At 41.8% G+C, this 17,479-nt stretch overlaps 1 protein-coding gene across 2 annotated transcripts in view; it reads left to right on the top strand.

Annotated features, from left to right (window-relative positions):
- Positions 1 to 17,479, top strand: part of C1QTNF12 (C1q and TNF related 12) — a 153,220-nt gene that overhangs the window by 64,196 nt on the left and 71,545 nt on the right. For both annotated transcript variants that reach the window (XM_086921464.1, XM_086921463.1), the window contains exons 2-3: positions 13,895 to 14,014; positions 15,427 to 15,538. In XM_086921464.1, the coding sequence (XP_086777590.1) occupies positions 13,895 to 14,014; positions 15,427 to 15,538 (232 nt within the window). The remainder of the gene's footprint in view (positions 1 to 13,894; positions 14,015 to 15,426; positions 15,539 to 17,479) is intronic.

Genomic DNA, 17,479 nt, shown 5'->3' on the forward strand with positions numbered 1-17,479 from the left:
TCTACAGGGTGAATAAGATCTTTTCTTCAATCAGTATGGCCCTCTGTTTGGCATTCTTCAATAAACCTCCTGTGTCTGAAACAATTCAACATCTGATCTTGTTGTTCCAAAAAAGTCTCATGCTCATTGAGGTTCCTTTTTATCCATAGTAATTCCATATAGGGGATACTCCATTTCAAATTCAATGAGTTTCCACTACTAGCATAATAAGCTATTTACTGCAGTCTTTTTACCAAAAATGCCTGTGGTAATTGTGTTGTCAAGGATTCTGATCCTAATATCTAAATAATCGATGCGGTCTTAACTGATGGTGCTAGCTAGTTGCAGGTGTTATCATTAAGAATTTTCATTAACTCGCTAGCAATGGAGGGGTCATCTTCCCAGATCCAGATAACAAATCAGATCATGAAAATGGGAATTATTGGACCCTAGACCACCTCCTCCTCCTCCTCCTCCTCCCGCCAGACTATCACTAGATTTGCCTAGCTGGGGGCAAAGCAGGTGCCCATCGCAGTGCTCTTTGTTTGAACATACCTATTATTAAACTGGAAAAAGTTATTGTTAAGGCACAACTCTATCATGGCCATAAGCATCTCAGTATGTTAATAGAAAGAAATAGGTCTGGCTATTAGGAAATATCTACAAGCAGCCAAACCTATATCATGATTAATTCTTGTGCACAGTGACTTGATATCTACAGTCATCAAAGCATAACTAGAGTTCCAGTTTTTGTCATCAGTGCATTTCAGAAAGTCACAACTGTCTCCTAAATATGAAGGTAATGTCTCAACAAAAGGACATAGAAATAAATCAATATATTTAGAGGAATTCTCTAGGAAACTTCCCCTTGATGAAATAATAGGTTGATCTGCAGGATTCCTCATATCCATATGAACCTTGGGCAGGCGATACAGGATAGGTAAAATCTGAAAATTACACCTCAAGAAATTGCATTCTTCAGAGACATTTAAACCTCCATCTCTCCAGTCTTTCAACATGTTCATATATGTAATATGAGCATGTGTATAGTCAGATATAGTAGAGATCTCACAACAATTAGTGTCAGCTATTTGGTGATAGGCTTCCTCAAGGTACAAATGTTTAGGTAAAGCACCACATTAACCCCCATAACAGCAGGGTGAATAAATATACTGTAATCATCCTCAAGGACCCATTTCCATTGACACCAGTTTAAGTTATGTTTACCAGAGAACATTTTAAGTCTTTGTTTTTTCACATCCCTTATAACTACTTCATGAAAAATGTCAATATGATTGTATGATAAAGGATGTGAAAACTGGAATTCAATTTAAAGCCACTGGGGCAAAATGTATCCACTAAAATCTCATACCCCCAACTCACTCAAATCACTAATTTACAGGGAAAACAAAAGTATTTAAAGTGTTGACATCCCCCACCGAAAGGTCCGTTTAGGGGGTCTGTCCCATTTGCAACCCAGCCTCCTTCCTTCTAGTGTCATCAGGTTTCAAAGCAAAAATACTTTTTCAATTTAAGTTTACGTATACATTTGTAGAAGTCGATCTAGGTTTGACTGTCATCCCTAGTGTTGGTGGGACAGAATGATAAGCCCTACTCAGTACTTCTAATTTAGTTTAATTTAAGTTTCTAGAAGAGACATTTATTTCCGTGAGAGCATCACTGTTATCAATCATTTCCTCGCTTTGCTGCCTCTTGTTTACATTCCCACTGAGCTTTGGTTCTTTGTACCTATTGCTTCTCCTGGCTTTCCTCCTCCACCCCTTGGATGTCCCCTTTTGCCAAATATCTGAGTTCGACCTTTGTTCATCAATCTAATTTTTTTTTTTTAATCCTCCTTGGTTTATGGTTGTTCAATGCCAGATTTTTTTCACTCCCACATATCTGATGTTTCTATAACACCTGAATATCCACTTGTGGTTCCTATTATGTCAGTCTTTGGTGAAGTTACTATTGTTGTTTTCTTGGTATTATTAGCAATCTGCCATCTTAGACCATCGTATTTTTTACTGAAAGTTAATATACGTCCTGTTTTATAATTTTGTCTGTTTCTTAGCTTTTGTATCATTCTCCAAATCCTCTTTTTTGTAAATCTTGGCCTTTTGTGCCTAAATCATCTCCTGTTTCGCATGTTTTTGTTTAATAGCATCTTTCACCAGATTTCGAGCATTTTCATTGGACAGCTGTGGTTATCTTCTTAGCATTCCTCTAGTATAAGTGGGTTTGGGTCAGCATATGAAGAAATGGTTAAAATCCTTAAAACTCTTCGGTCACCGCTCAAACCAATGTATTTCTGTAAGGAAGGTGCTTCCCACCATGTGTTAATCTATCTTTTAAGTAGTTTATCTAATCTTAAGAGTAACATGTGACTATTCAATTCATTACTAGTTGTAGAATGTTCACACAAATTTGGAAATAGTTCCACAAAAATTGAGTCTGCTGTCATTTTCTTTGTGGCCTTGCACTCTGTGTGTGACATAGCCATGGGCAAAGCTCGCAGAGTTTCACTCCATGGAATTTCGCAGGGTAACTAAAAAACTCGGCGTGATTTTTCGGAGTTCTGTAAGATGGCAGAGTACTCTATCACACGTGCCATCGCTGCATGCCTGCTAATGTATTCACCATGCTTTTATTTGATGTCATCTGTGTGGTTCTCTGACAGTTGGGGGACACTAGGAAGGACTTTTTGATCAGTTTCAGAGTCCATGGTTTTTCCCTAGAAGCTGCTGCCATGTGGAGTTCAATAGAGTGAGGCCAATAGCAACTATGCGCCACTGCGAAATATATGGTGGCCGAATGAAACCCAAACAATGGCTGAAGAAGATGAATTGAGCGCAGCACAAAAATTGCTTTGGGTCACAACAGCACAATAGCTTCTATTTGATAATGGCAGGCCCTGCTCCCAGTACACTCACATACTGCACAAAAACTGATGTTCCTAAAACGTCTTGTAAGAGCTTGCAACACACTTTATGGTATAGGGCATCATGAAAGCTCTTGTCTACGTCAGACTATCCAGTGACTCTGCACGGTTATAGCAGTAACCCAAGGCTCCCATCTTTTGTGTGCTTCTATTTTGTGGTTCTCTTCCCCCTCAGGAAGGCAAGCCACCAAAAGAATATTTCACACAGGTTAATTTATAGAAGGGGCATGAATAAATACATGTTTATCTCCACACAGCCTGTGAAAACCATGAAGTGCTCTAATACAAATCACAGTTTAATGCAAGAGCACAGGAAAAAATACATTTCTCATCAGACAGGAGTGCCATTTGTCATCTTCGCATGGCCACTATTACAACAAATTATCTTCGAGTTTAGCAGCGGATTTGACATAAACGTAAAATGAAATAAAGGCATCTGCTCTCGGAGACATGTAATATTATGTCTCCTTTTCCTCCTCAGGCCCAGGCCATACTTAGCGAGCAGGGCAAATTTTCAGGCTCCCAGGCTCGACAGTTCTTCAGTTTTCAAACTTTTGTTGAGTGCATAGTCTCTCAGGAAAGTGGTGCAACATGCATACATATTGCTGGTAAAGAATGTGAGTAATGTACCAGTAAGCTTCATTTATTAAATGAAACATATCAAAGAATGCTGGATAACGTCAGCCATTTCAGAATTTTATAAAAACACAACGAGTTTACTGTAAGTGCAATATTATGAACATTTTCGAGATGTGTGAATCTCAAAAAGTACCTGAACACTCTCCTGAAGACTCTCCTATAAATTGCAACAGCCAGGGGATTATTAGAGTGGGAGGGAATTCTAGCTCTGCACATAGTACAATCTTGACCCTCACTAAGATAGACACCAGAGAACTTCACAGATTCGCGGTGCAAAGTAACATCGAGTGCTGAAGCCAGAAACAAAGAAACACACAGTTCATAATAGATATTGATATTATTATAATAGCCACAGCAGAAAGATATGTCATAATTGTCATAAAAATTGTTCAACTACATGTTAGTAGGAGGTAGTATATTCACCTGATGCAACTCCTTGTTAGGGAATGGAGGCGGATATCAGTGCAGTGAGCAAGAGTGTGATGGACGGTATCTTGGAATGGTCTATGCTCGTTTGCACAGTGCAAATATGAAGCAGGTTACAACGAGTTTAATCAGGCTGCTTTTGGATTCACAATCACATTCTGGCCTTGTGCTAACTAGGTATGTGAAGTATGCTATGCACATTCACCCGTGCTCAGTCTTTCGTGTGCTAAATCCCCTCAAATACTTTTCACCAAATACACAAACACCTCCCCGATCTCCATCATGGCGTGCAACCGTTTAGACTGCTCTGGCAGCAAACAGACTCCAAATGCAATTACGCTAGCTGGTCGCTGTGAGTAAACATGCTGTAAGACAGTAAAACCTCGTCGTGAAAATTAAATCATCCAGCAAGCGCATTGTTAGGATTTTCAGGCAACTAAAAGTGTGCACAAGAGCGAGGCTTGAGATGTGCGTTGATCGTCCTGTTCATGCAATACTTTACTGAGCAAAGGGAATGACTGTACAGGGGTGGTGCCGGTAAACTCCTCTACGAAGGCAGATGGGGGAGTTTTTTGCCGAACTCCATGCATCAAGTGGAGCGCAGTGTGACAAAACTATGTGAATGCAACTAGCGGAGTAGAGTTTTCCACCCACACCTAATTGTAATTGAAGGCACCTTTGGTGAAGCAAAGTTAGCCATATCACCTGTCTCCCAAATGCAGAAATATCATACAAGTGTAACAGAGAACCAAGTAGCTGACTCACCTCAAACTGTGCCGTCCTCCTACACCAAGGTAAGGAGAGAGCAAGTGCTCAATTAATCACATTTTGTTATACAGATTCCCCCAAATATCCATGCGGAGATGAGTCCAGCAATCCCAAGCATGAATATCTACAAAAGCACAATTTCTCTCAGATCCAGGCAGTGATGGTACAACTTGTGACTAGTGGAGAAACTCATAGCTAACATCAAAACGCGGAAACCACCAAATACAAGTTTACTCACGTCTTGATAACGGGTGAGGACACCAACTCAAAGCCAAGCATTTCGAGTTACAAGGTTTAACAGTGAGGCCAGGCAATAGAAACAATTCAAGTACACCCCACGTTTCCAGAAGCGCCATCTTGAAATTATGAAAAGGTCAACATTACAGCCACACCACTAGTACATGATTATATACAAGGGGATCACACATCTTGTAATATTTAAAATATAGCAAAATGCAGGAGCAAAAATTTATAAAATATCTGCTGTATACCAATCTAGCTCCAAAGATAATATGATAGTTCATCAGAAACCCCTTGAAAGTACTTGCCAAACATAAATCCAATAATGAAAAGAATTCTTAAGACCAAAAGTAACCATACGCTCATAAAGCCCAGTGAGCGAATATTTAGACTTCAAACGCACTTCATGAAAAAAAACAATTAGACAAGTAAATGTAAGAAAAGATGAAAGTCAAAGAGGAGGGGTGAGGGCAAGGGGGGGACAGGGACAGGACCAGAAAGTAAAAACCAAAATAGTACAAAACAGTCACTTCTCTTTTATACAAAAGTCAGAATAGCTATAATATAGAAAATAACATCTGCATTTGGTATCTGTGTCCTGGTTGTTCAGTACTGGATATGAGGCCTATGTGGGTGCCTCCAAAACTGAAGAAATAAGATCATATTACCACAAAGAAGAGGTGAAAGCGCAAACAGGAATCGAATCTGAACCTGTCCAAGTGCCAAACCCATCACCAGTCTGTTAAAAAGAAATACAATTAAATCTGGAACTCCTAAAAAAAACACAAAAAACCTCTATAAACAGCAGCTGGAATTCCTATATGGTTATATATGCATAAACCAAAGTTGCAAAAAACCCAAAACATGACCACAACAAAGCAGAAAAAAGCAACTTGTCATCTCACAGACAACACATAAACAATAGCACCACAGTCAATCTTAAAGAGATCACAGATACATATCTCTATCCCCTAGGTGGATGTTTAGTTCCTCATCTATCTATCTATCTATCTATCTATCTATCTATCTATCTATCTATCTATCTATCTATCTATCTATCTATCTATCTATCTATCTATCTATCTATCTATCTATCTATCTATCTATCTATCTATCTATCTATCTATCTATCTATCTATCTATCTATCTATCTATCTATCTATCTATCTATCTATCTATCTGTCTGTCTGTCTGTCTGTCTATCTATCTATCTATCTATCTATCTATCTATCTATCTATCTATCTATCTATCTATCTATCTATCTATCTATCTATCTTTCTGTCTGTCTGTCTGTCTGTCTGTCTGTCTATTTTGTTCTCTGAAAAACAAGGGTTATAGGGTTATAGTTGAGGTTATGGTTAGCTGTTGAAACTAGATAGGAGCTAGCTTAAAAACGAAACCATTGAAATTTGGTAGTTATAATTCTGTCAACTAATTCTAACTTGTACTGCGTTATGCACTGTTTATCACCTCTCATATTACATCACTCATGATATGTTAAATGACACAATTAAAGACATTACTGATGATATCCGAAATGACATTACTAATTACATCTTTGATGACACTGTGCAGTCATTGCGACAGCATCCTAGAGGGTTTGCGACCTTGAAGTAATTTTAAAAACGACATCTGTGCCCAATTTTCTATCACCAATCAAATTATAACTGACATAGCGTTTGGCCATATGCTGTTCACATAGTATATTTGTCAAGTCACTGAGATTTGGTGAATGTTACCCTCTTTGAACAGGTTTTCACCTATCTAAAACACAAAATGCTTCCAAAGGCTTTAGGCGGTCTCCCATTTTTAAAACATAAACACCCTCTAAAAAGAGGTCCTGCTCTACACAGCTTAATGCACTCACCTTCTTAATGACTTCACATGACACTACAATGCTAAGTCAAGGGATTTACAGATATGCATTTGCCACTGATAAGACATATTATATCCGGCCTGATGGACAACCCTCCATAGTTGGGTAAACTACACTATACACATGCCTGAGATTAGCACAATAGCATGCTCCTTTAGAGCCTTATTTACAAATCCAGTGTGATTTAAAGCAACTTTAAGTGGATCACTCCTACATTCTACATTATCAAACAATCGGTGTTGCCTCAAACTCTTCAACAAAGTTCTATAAGTAAAGATCCACACCATACAATAGTCCTTGCTACGTAGCTTTTGTCTATAGCACAGTGCTATAATTATTTGACATGGGCTCATGCCTAGACATCCTCAAGTGAATAATTTATTGTGAATGAACACTTTGACTTTTCTCACAATTCTTTTGCAACAGACTTTGGCTTCTAGCCACAATCTCCTATTAAACATGCCTATGCAACCCACATCAGGTGCGCTCAGCCCTTACCACATTTAACATGGAGTACTAATTGTGCTCCAAACTTTACTGGTTTGTAAACTGTGTACCATATCATTTTCAATATCCCTAATCACACTTGCCTCTAGTGCTTACTCTGTTTCCTTCTATGTTCCCACACGCATACACACAGTAATTGAATGCTGTATATAACTATCAAACCTTTATTAGCATTTTATGATATAAGGATTTCTGAAGGAATGTAAATAGCAGTATTATGAATAATGTCATTTGAGATGGAATCATTGATGTAATTTGACAGGTCATGAGGCACGCAATATGTGAGGTGGTAAGAAGTGTACAACGGGGTGCAAGTTATAGTTAGTTCAGGAAACTAGAACTGGCAAATTTATTTGGTTTTTCTTTTTCTAAATGTTAGTTCTTATGTCATTTCAACACCTAACTATAATGTCAATTTAATCCTTGATTTTTTCAGTGAATGTATTTGTTTTTTTAATATAAATTAAAATCTTGTTATCATACTAAACTATTACATCACTTTAAAATTCGTTTTTTTTGTGGATTTCTGTGTTTCTTTTTATCATATTTAAAGTTGAGCATATGCCCAACTCCCTCCGACAACCTTCCCCCAACCCCCCTTATGTGCACACCTAACTGGGGGCAGTGCTTACATTATAAAAAAATATGTGCCGGGCTCTCGTCAGGAGGCCACCGCAGTTCCCACCACATATTGCCACAGTACTTACACGACTACCAACCATCACACTACTGCAAGTGTGACAAATAAGACTGTTCGATACCACCAAAGCTTTAACCCCTTCGACGCTGATGACGAGCTGGGCTCGTCATGGCGTAGCCTCCTCGCACGCTGATGACGAGCCCAGCTGTCACGTAAAGTGCGTTTTTAAAAAACCCAGCGTGCGAGCGGAATTCCGCTAGCGAGCATGCGGTTAAGAATGGCTTGGGTGACAGGTATTAGTTGTTTTTAATGTATATTGAATTAACAAATAACTGTTTTTCTACTCATCCATAACTTACACAAACAGGGCAACCATGTGGCATCTGTTTTAAGTGCAGGATCTGGCAATTATGTGCCGGTGCTGGCAATTAGGTGTCAGTGCCGAGCACCGGAAACTACAAGCTCAAATTAAGCACTAAGTAGTCTTTGGCTACATGGCCTGAGTCCAAACCCCAGCTGGCTCCCAACCCCTTACTGCGCATGGCCATCAGCCATGCACAGCATTGGTTTGGCCTGGCTCCCATCCAACTGCAGACAGCCAACTCCCAATGTGCACAGAATATGGCCTGCACAGTGGCGGTTGGCTGCAGGGTCTGATCTATGACCAGACACTTCTAATTTTTTAGTGCTTCGGTACAAGCACTGATACCCCTGTACTTCACTGGGGGCCTCACTAGGTACTGCTCTTGTGGGTGCCTCTACTATGGTCGGCCACAGGGTCTGGCCTCTGGGCCAACCCTCTTCGAGCACCCAAATACTTATGGGTTTCCAGCCACCCCCACTGCTTACAGTTGTGCACAGCTGTGGGCTGGCCCTCTGACCAACCCACTTTAGGTGGGCAACTCCCACTGCACATGGCCTGCACAATGGCGGTTAGCGCAGGGTCTGACTTATGACCAGACCCTTTAATTTCTTTTTTTATGTGTTAGTGCAGTACCACAGGACCAGGGTACTTTTGCTGGGTACCAGAATACATAGAGCTAAGTGCCTTTTTCATGGCATCAGTGTGGGTTTAATGTGCTTAGAAGTTTGATACCAAACTTCCCAGTTTTCAGTAAAGTAATTATGATGCCGTGGAGTTCGTAATGACAATCTCCCAGCAACATATACTCTTAATGGCATTACTGCACTTACAATGTCTAAGAATTGGTCTATATAAAAACTAATACTGTGTGGAGGGTCTAAGGGAAGTTTATAGTCAGCCTAGGTTACAATCCCCAATAATACTGTTCACTACAAGAAAACCTAGGGGTCTAAAATGTGAGGAAAAGGGAGCCTCTAATCCAGGGTAACGATAGCGTACCAATCTATCAATTACTAGGGCAATTTGCTACTGATTTAAGCATATAAATAATACACACAGGACCAAACAGTGATTGTGGGTGAAACCAATATATAAATATAGGATTCCCATCAAAGTCTTGTTGTGATCAATACTATCATCTGGTCATCCTTCGCCTCCCCCTGACTCAGGATCCGCCACAGTGCCCTTCATACCCATGGTACCTTTTACAAGAGACTGACATGTGGCCAGAGAGGTGTTAATTGAGGGACAAGGTCCGAGTTTGGTAGAGAACACAGGCCCTGGGGCCTGATTGGCAGTAGTCTGGCTACAATTGGGGGGGTTACTGCAACAGAAACCCAGCTTCCTACACCACCTTTGTCAACCCTACCCCTCAGGTAGGGGAGGCGAGGTGAAGCACATATGTCCGTTCACTCCATCTTGAGGATTAGGGGACTCAGCCAATTGGGGAGTGGCTCATGCCCTTTCCCAATGGAGGGTGGCATAATAGGGGGTGCACCTACCCCAAGGAAGGGACACATTGGTCCCTACTTGCTCACCCCTTTTAATTCCCCTAAAGGTAGTATTTAGGGGCAACCCTGAACTTCGCCCCCTCAGATTCGAGGAAGAAAGAAGAAGGACCGAAGAGCAGTGCTGAACCAGGAAGAAGAGGGCCCCTACTGCTTTGGCCCCAGACCACCAGCCTGTCCCGCCTGCGACCTGCCTACAGCGAGAACCCCGTTGAGTCCAGCAGCCATCAACCCACAGAGCCAGGAGGACCTGCCCTGCACTGATCTAACAGACTCTGTCTCCCGTGAGCACCGAATTTGCCCAAGCCAAGATTCAGCCACAAAAACCAGATCCAGGCGACTCCACAATTCTGCTACACTCTGCACCTGATGCCTACAGCCCAAGTTTGAGTGGCCCAACACCACAAGGAGGTCTCCTCAGTGATCCTGACCTGGGATCTGGGGATCTCTGACCTCCCTCAAGGTTCAAGAGATGACGCCTGCAGCCTGAACCAGAAGGGTCCCCCCCGACCACGACAGCGGCTGGTAAGAAGAACCAGATGCCAAAAGACACCCCTGCATCCGATGCCTCACAGTCTTGGGTTGCCCAATCGATGGTGTCCAGGCATCCCCTAAGATCCCATGTGGTTAGTTGATGGAGGTTCGTACCCTTTGGTTATGCAATGGTTTGTTTAGGAAAGACATTTTCCACAAGATGTGTTGCGTTGGACAATAAATAGTTCCTTTATTGTCTTGTATGCACAGGTTAACAATGTCAAACAAACAGCTGACACGTGTTCCACTCAGTGGCAAATAGGCCAGGGGCTTTTTCAAGGGAAAAATCTGTCTAAATCGTCACAGTCAATCAAGTAGAAATTCAAGAATTTGATCTCTCAAAAAAATAAACTTTCATATGTACAGTATCAGATTTACTACATGGAAAACTGAAAGACCCATTTGTGGTTGAATGCTATTGGTAACCTATAAACAAACACATATTAAATAGAATACATCTTAATCTACATAGGTTTTCTATTCCATGTTCTCTGGCTGACAAAATAAAAGTGGCCCAACAAGCCTATCAAAAAACATTTTCTTATGCACCCCAGTGCTACAAAATGAAAAATTGCCCTGGCAGTGAGACACACAAACTTCTATTTGGGGGACATGATAATTGGCCACTGGGAAAAAAATAATGATCTCAATTTTTGTAACAATATCAATGATTGCCTTTTATTCACTTTGGCCTTCATATGTAGCACAATAAAAGTAGCAAGAAAGCCCAAAGAATAAACTAGACTGCATGTGTAAAGTTTCAGATTTACCACATAAGCAACTAAAATACCGATTTATCTTTGCATGCTAATGGAAACCTGAAAACAAATACATAACGACTAGAATACCATGTGTGCCCTGCGTTGATTGGTAAATCTGGAGAAAAGCAAGGAAGTGCAATTCACTGTTTTGCATTACTCTGCACACCATAATAAAACATTGCTTCAAAATGTCACATACATCCATATGCCACGCCACTGTAGCTACTCCACTTAACGCTATTCCAACCTACACCTCTCCACTGTGCGAGGCTTCACCCTACTCCACTACTCTCTATGCTGTTACACTGTATGCAACGTCACTGCACGCCACTCCAGTCCATGTCACTTCACACTGTATGCGACTCCACTATACGCTATTCCATCCTACACCATTCTACTGTACGCCACTCCCCTTTAGTCTATTCCACTTTATGCCACTCCACTCAATTATACTCTGTTCCGCTGCATGCCGCTGTTCCACTTTATGCCACTCCAGTGTATGGCACTCCAACCTACGCCACTTCATACTACGCTATTCGATTGGACCGAACTCCAATGTAAGTCACTCCACTCAATGCTATTACATTCTGACCCATGCCACCATACACCACTCCAGTCTACACCAGTCCATTACACGCCACGCCACTATATGCTACTCCACTATACACTATTACAATCTACGATGCTCCACTGTACAACATTCTGCTCTAAGCCACTCCTGTCTACGCTATTACACTGTACACAACTCCACTCTATGCCTTTTCAGTGTATACCACTCCATGGTATGCCACACCACTATATGCTACTCCAGTATATGCTATTCCACTGTATGCCACTCCATTCTATGCTATTCCACTGTATGCTACTCCATTGTATGTAACTTAACTCCACGCCACTCTAGTGTATTGCACTCCACTCCACGCCACTTAATTCTCCGCTATTTGATTGGACCCAACTACATTGTATGTCTCTACCCCATTCCAGTGTATGCAACTCCAGTCTACACTGTACGTTACTCCGCCATATTCTACTCCTCTTTATGCCACTCCACTGTACTCTACTACAATATAGGCTATTAAACTGTACGCTGCTCCACTGTACACCACTCCAGTCTACGCTGCTCCACTCTACCCTGTTCCACTTTTTGCCACTGCACTGTATACTACTCCACTCTACGCCACTCCAGTGTAGTCGCTTCCACTCTATATAACTCCACGCTACCAAACTGTACTGCACTCTATGCCACTCTACTAGACTCTACTCCACTCTGTCCCCATACACTTTACTATCCAAATTTGCACTGTGCTCTATGCCTGTAAACTTTATTGTGTAACACTCTACTCCACTCTATGACACTTTCCAAAACTGTATGACACAGCACGCCACTCAACTGTATGAGACACCAGTCCAATTTATATCAGCTTCTTCAACTCTACGCTACACCACTTCAATGTATGCCACCCCAATCTTTACTAATCCACTGTATCCTGACCCACTCTATGCTACTCCTCCACTGTATACCGTTCCACTCTGGACTATTCAACTCTATGACACTCCACTCTTCTTCACTACATTGTAGTAAAACACTGTACGCCATTCCACTGTATGCTACTCCACTTTACGGTAGCCCACTCTACACCACTACTGTGTATGCCACTCCACTAAATGCTGCTGCATTGTATGGCACTCTCCATCACTCTATATATTTCCACTCTATGAAAGTCTACATACCACACTACATGACACTCTACAGCATTCTACTCCACTATATTCCTGTACACTTTACTACACTGTATGATACGCTACTACACTCTACTCCACTCAATTCCAATCTACAATACTCCAGTCTGAGACAATAGACTTTAAAATACTCTCTTCTCCACTATACTGCACGACACTCCACATAACAACTCTGCACTTTAAAATTTCAAACACATTTTTATTTACAAAAAGTTTTAAAAACATTGAAATTCAATGAAAAAAACAAAGGTTAAAGCTTAGTTACAGTTGGGTAAACCTATCGACCCTATACAAACAAGATTAAACTACACAAACTTTAAAAATTCTAAAGTTATAGTTATAACTTTCATTTATAATTCATCCACCACCTTCAAATATTTATAAGAAGTGGACCTCGTTTCAGCTTGCTAAGCAGACAGCACTAACTATAACTCACCACTCTATCATGAGTCTGAGTTGAAGGATAGGTTGCAGTCATAATAAAGACGTCTGAATCACTCTGGCGTATAAATACAGTAGCGAGTGAGAGTTGGGGCTGAAAGAAAAAAATGTTTTTCAGGTTGAGATAGTGTGGGTGCAGGGACTTATTTGTAATATAAGGGTTTTTTTTCTTCTCTGAAATTATGGTAAATGGAATTGCCTACCTTTCAGCAGGAGCAGTAGGTGTAAAAAAAGAAAGTGAATAGAACTCTGTAAAGCTTACGACAGACAGCCGTCGTCTATTCCCATTGTAAGATAAACGATAGTGCTGGAGACCGGCTGGAAATGGCTTTGGTACTGCAGTCAGGGATGCAACAGACATGAGCAAACTATTGGTCCTTATTGGTCTTCAGTATCAATGTATCCATGAATAATGATCAGTGATTGACCAGCTACTGGGTATGGGGACCTTAAGACGGTTTTAGTTTCTATTTTTAGGCAGATAATCACTGCTTTAACAAGTATCTCTTATTGTCTTCTTCCTCCACAGCTCCCTGAGGTCCCTGATCCCGAAATAACAAACCCCCGGGAAACCTGGATGACTTTCGTCCACCGCCCGGACGATGGGAACAATTCCAAAAAAAAATGCAAAGGAAAAGACAAGAAATTAGTAAGTTATGACTGTGCAGTGAGTGAGTGTGAGTGCATGTGCGTGCATGGGTGTATCTGTGCATGCTTTTGAGATTTCAAACCCATCAATCACAGGAAAACACTGAGCAACCAAAGTAAAGCCTTCAACAATTGCTAGTGGGAGAAATATTATCAGTGCCATATGCATTATGTATGTGGGAGATTTAGATAGTTCAAACCTAGCTATAAAGCACTGAATTGAAAGAGACATCTTAAGACGGCACAATGCTGGCAATGGGGTATCAATAGGCACTGGAGAGGATACAGTAGCAGTGTTGCAATGGGGAGGGAGAGGCTGATGGTAGTGCTAGGATAGAGTGGTGAGGATGACCTGAAGGCAGTGGAAAGGTGGTTTAGTAGTAATCCTTGTGCACAATGGATGGAAGGAGGAGAAGTGGGATACGTAATAGGAGGAAGAGTCTCAGACCAATGTTTGATGAGGCTGGTTCAACAATCCAATGGTTGACTGGGACACACCCACTACCCACTCTTTGCATATTGTTAACAATTGTTCTGTTTGACAGCTGCATTTTTTAAAACCCAGACCTAAAAACCCTTCTCGTACAAACTTTTATTTACAAAAAATAGTTCAGCGACACTGTTACATACAATTCTGTGATTGCAACCTGATGCTTGACCTGTAGGCTGTCACAGTGCAGTGACGAAAGCATTTATGGTGTTCAGTGGCAGAGGGCTTTAAGGAAGGGACAGCACTGGTATTGTTCGGCAGACTGTGATAGTGCAGTAACAAGAGCCCTTTAAACTGCACAACAAAGAGCGCCTGCAAGTTGTGAGAATGCATTGACGGAGGTCATTCACACTCTAAGCACTGACAGGCCTGCAGGGATTGACACTGTAGTAATCATTGGCCTGTAGGTTGTAATACCGCCTTTTGGCTCAAGCACTATAATAGTAGCAGGCCTTCCAGTTGTAACACTGCAGCCTGTATGCTGTATCAGTGCAGTGGGAGAAGGCTCTTATATTGTGAGAGTGCAGACTTCCGGGATGTATTAATGCAATGACAATGGGGCTGTGGAAGGCGGTCACTGACAGATGCCTGCAGACTGTGACAGTGCCGTAACAGTGGCCTGTAGTTTGAATTAGACCTAGTTCACTCAGAGATGGCCTGTAGATTGTGATTATGCAGTGCCGGTTGGCCTTAAAGCAGTAACAGTGGAGTGACAAAGGACCTGTACGCTGTGGCAGCGAAGTAACAGAGGCCTGCAGGCTGAGAGAATGTTCTTACTGATGGAGGGTGTTGGCTATAGTCTATGACAGTAGAGTGACAGAGGGCCTGTATGCTGTAAAAGTGCAGAGACAGAGCATTCTGTTTGCAGTTGTTGGCTGGTCCTTGGATTTGATTCTTATGCTTTCTTTTGGCTGCTCTCTAAGCGTGGCCTTATAGGACCCCCAGGCCCTCCCGGGCCCCAGGGACCCCCTGGACCTCCAGGAGCAGAGGTTACTCAGGATGTGCTGCTGCAGGAGTTCAAGGAGATGATAAAAGGTAAGAAAGCATCATCATTCCTCATTCGCCTGCTCCAATGAATCAAAGCCACTGTAGTAAAAGGTAAGAAAGCATCATCATTCCTCATTCGCCTGCTCCAATGAATCAAAGCCACTGTAGTTATACAGAAAGCCCAAGAACTGCCAGACCCCCCTTCTGTAAGAATAGGAATTTCATCAACGGATGGTTTCTCAACGCAAGCGTTTGCGACCATCCACGACCGCCCGTGTTGAGAAATCTTGCTGGAAGGTGGCCTAGCGCTGGATTTTCCTTACTCTCGCTCGCCAACTTAACGTTGGCGAGTGAGGAAAACCACTCCGCTCTTTGGGTTTTCGTAACTCCGCGTGCTCGGTGGAGCGCGGAGTGAGGCAAACTCCACAAACTATGCGAATGGAGCAGAGTTCACCGCCCAGGCCTAGTCAAGAACACCTTAAATTCTGCCTAACAATTATTGAGACATGCTATAAAACAAAATGTATCTTTGAGACGCTAACCATGAGAAAAGAAAATCTAAAACTGTGTGCCCAGCCTTAAATTATCACCATTCACCAACAATGCGGGTTCCTCCAAGCCCCATCTTGTTGCCTTTCAGTTAGGGTGCTTAAAGTTGCATAGTTTAGTCTCTCTCAATGTCACAGATCTCTTATTTTGAACTTTTAATGGACGTCATTTAGGGGTCAGGCACTGGATGTTGCAACTGCGACCCCCGGCTTTTCCTTGCTACCCCTGATACTGCTCTTGTAACTTCTGGTCTCTGTGGTTACAAAGCCAGTGATAAATAGCGGTTCCTGTTGTAATTTTCCATGTAGCTCTTTTATAATTAAACTGCATGAGGCTGGACTGGATACAGAATAAAAACGAGCAGTTGGAAACTGCTACAGTTTATCCGATTAGCTTGCAGCCCACTTCTATCGCTCCCTGGGCCCCCAATCGTGAGCAGGCTTCTCTTGGGCTGTTACAATGGTTTTTATGTGCAATATTTGACAAAGTGTGTCATGTCCAAAACTTTGTGTATTATAGGCGTGGTCATGTTTAAATATTTGTGTTTCTAAGTCAGCAAAGGACTCTCTGTGGGGAAAACATTATTTAAACAATGTTTGAGTCATTGCATCTCTCTACAGTTTGTCCACTAATTAACTGCATCAATAATGATAATGTATTGCAGTAATTCACTTCACAGTTCAAGCCTGTGAGAAACTCGAGAGAAGGCTGGAGTCAAGTTGTCCTTCAAATGTTGAAACTGCAAGTGCTTTGTGTGCCTCCCAGTCCACACCACCTGGGGGTCAGGGGTGACATATTTTCTGTGCAGATTATGCACAGGAAAGAATGGGGTCTTCTTATTTTGCACAGCCGAATACAGGTATGATTTTGCAGATTCCAGTAATAGCCTCAGAGAGTTTGGCTTTCGAGATTGTTCAAAGATGGCAGGGCACCACGTGCCATTCCTGGGATTTCATATAAATAAAATGTGCACCAGGGAATTGTAGTCCTGGCTTGCGTTAACAGGAGCAATTGCACAAGCACACCCAATTATTTGGAAAAGAAAACCCAGGAGGGCTGGCAAAGTGCTATAGTATTGCGAATTGCCAATATATGTCCCAGGTTTTGCACTAAGTGAGACTGCACAGGCCTTTGAGACAAAAAACATGTGCATGCATAATATTGCACTTGACATTTGAGGCTGTAAACAATGCACAGGGAGGCTGCACTAAAAGCAGTGAAGGCTAACCAGTGCTTAATTTGAGTCTGTGGTTTCCGGTGCCCAGCACCGCCACTTAATTGTCCACACCAGGGCTTGTAACAGTCTAACACAAGGTGGTGCTGTTTGGATAATTTCGAGATGACCACAACAGTTTGTTAGTCATTCAAACCTCATTACAAATGAATCTTACCTGTTGCCCAAAACATTCATATAGCTTTCGGGCTAGAAATTGTCCGAAT

Source organism: Lissotriton vulgaris, chromosome 5 (genome assembly GCF_964263255.1).
Source record: "Lissotriton vulgaris chromosome 5, aLisVul1.2, whole genome shotgun sequence".
Classification (NCBI taxonomy): Eukaryota; Metazoa; Chordata; class Amphibia; order Caudata; family Salamandridae; genus Lissotriton; species Lissotriton vulgaris.